This window comes from Austrofundulus limnaeus, unplaced genomic scaffold (genome assembly GCF_001266775.1).
Source record: "Austrofundulus limnaeus strain Quisiro unplaced genomic scaffold, Austrofundulus_limnaeus-1.0 Scaffold49, whole genome shotgun sequence".
Lineage (NCBI taxonomy): Eukaryota > Metazoa > Chordata > Actinopteri > Cyprinodontiformes > Rivulidae > Austrofundulus > Austrofundulus limnaeus.
Window position 1 is genome coordinate 2,032,409 of NW_013952451.1, and position 1,653 is coordinate 2,034,061.

Sequence of the window (1,653 nt, forward strand, 5' to 3'; positions counted from 1 at the left end):
GAGTAAAGTGGAATCTACAAACGTAGATTGACTTTTAAAATCATCCTCTTTTGCAGTTGAAGAAGTGGATGATGTAACAGGAGACACACTCAGAGATATACTTGGTGGGCTTGAGGCTATACTATCTGATGCTGGAGAAACCGTTGGTTCCTCCATCAGAGATGGCACTAATGTTTCCTTCAATTCTCTTCCGTCTGTAGTCCTAGATGACTCTGCTGGTGGCGTCTCAGTAGTGTACAGTTTGGATGATGCTTCTCCTGACGTAAACATGTCTGGTGTTTGGCTTCCTGAACCCTCTGTAATTACCCAAGTACTGGCAGACAATCTTTCAGTCTTATCAGAAACTGGAGAAACTGTGGGCACCATGGACTGGTCTGTGTGAACACTGTCATATTCTTTTACTGTTGATGCTGTTGTTATTTCTGTGCTGAACAAAGAAAAGGCTTTAGAAACTGCTGATGGTTTACTGGACATCTCAGTGATGTCTTCAACTGATCTAGTTTTTTCTGTAGTTACAGACATTGAACGTTCCTCTGGTGTTACCAATTTTTCCTCACTTGTAGGAATGCTTTGTGTTTTCTGTGTTTCATCAGTCACTGATTTTGCTTTTTTTGTGCTGCTAACTGACAAAGTTGCAGCAACAGTTGTTCTTAAACTTTCATCTGCATTCACATATTTGCCTGGTAATCCAGTTGTAACTAATTCTTTTTTGGATGGTTGCTGGTGTAAAAATTGAGTCACTGACACCGTTGTTTCCTTTACATTTTCAAATGCACTGTATAACGTGGATGCTAGTGTTGATATTTCATGTAGTTTTCTGTCTTGGTTTGTAGCTGTGGTATTGTAAGTTTTTTCCTTTTCAATATTAGTAGGACTATATGCACTCGTTTGTGATGCAGTTTCTCTATCATCATCATAAGAAGAGAGAGTGACATCATTGTGCAATGCAGTCACATTGGATTGTCCTGTTATTGAGATTGTTGGTATCTTCATTGTATCAGCTTCTTCTCTTGGTATATAAAGGGGTGTTGAAGGAGTTACAAGGGATTTCATCTCACCTGTCAATGTCTGAGTTACTACTGAATCACTTTTCACAGACGGAGTCTTCCCTTTCTGYTTTAAGTGTTCATATTCAGATGTGGTACTGACAGATAAGGTTTCCATAAAGTTCTTAGTTGTTTGAGTTTTATCAGTTTTTTTGGAATTCAGCGGATCACCTGGAATTGCTGTCTTAACAAAGTCAGTTGTGTTTGTTGCATCTGGGTCAGTTTGTTGTGACACTTTTAATGAGGCCATGTCCTTCACTGTTGATGATAAAATGGAGGGTGGGCGAACTTCAGCCAGGCTTTCTGTAGATATTGCTGATGGAGGAAGTGTCTCTACAGATTCAAGAGTCAGAATCAAACAGATCAAACAAGTTACATTAAAAACACTTTTTTCTCATTAGCATTAAGAGTTGCCATATTTGTGGAAGAAAAAAAATACAGCAGAAAGTTTACCTTTGGTGCCTTTTTCTGTTGTATCTGTTGGAGACTGGGAATCTTGTGGCTGGAAAAGACGTTCAGCTACATAGAATAAAAATGAGAAAAAAAAAAAAAAAGAATAAAAATGAGAAAAGGAGCATACTTTATTATAAGAAAACATGACTTCACC

The 1,653-nt window shown here is 38.2% G+C and overlaps 1 protein-coding gene across 1 annotated transcript in view; it reads right to left on the minus strand.

Moving 5' to 3' along the window:
* Positions 1–1,653, minus strand: part of LOC106517450 (versican core protein) — a 32,935-nt gene that overhangs the window by 1,074 nt on the left and 30,208 nt on the right. Inside the window, exons 8-9 of the mRNA XM_014008304.1 lie at positions 1,500–1,565; positions 763–1,379 (exon numbers count right to left, since the gene is read on the minus strand). Coding sequence (XP_013863758.1) covers positions 763–1,379; positions 1,500–1,565 — 683 coding nt within the window. The remainder of the gene's footprint in view (positions 1–762; positions 1,380–1,499; positions 1,566–1,653) is intronic.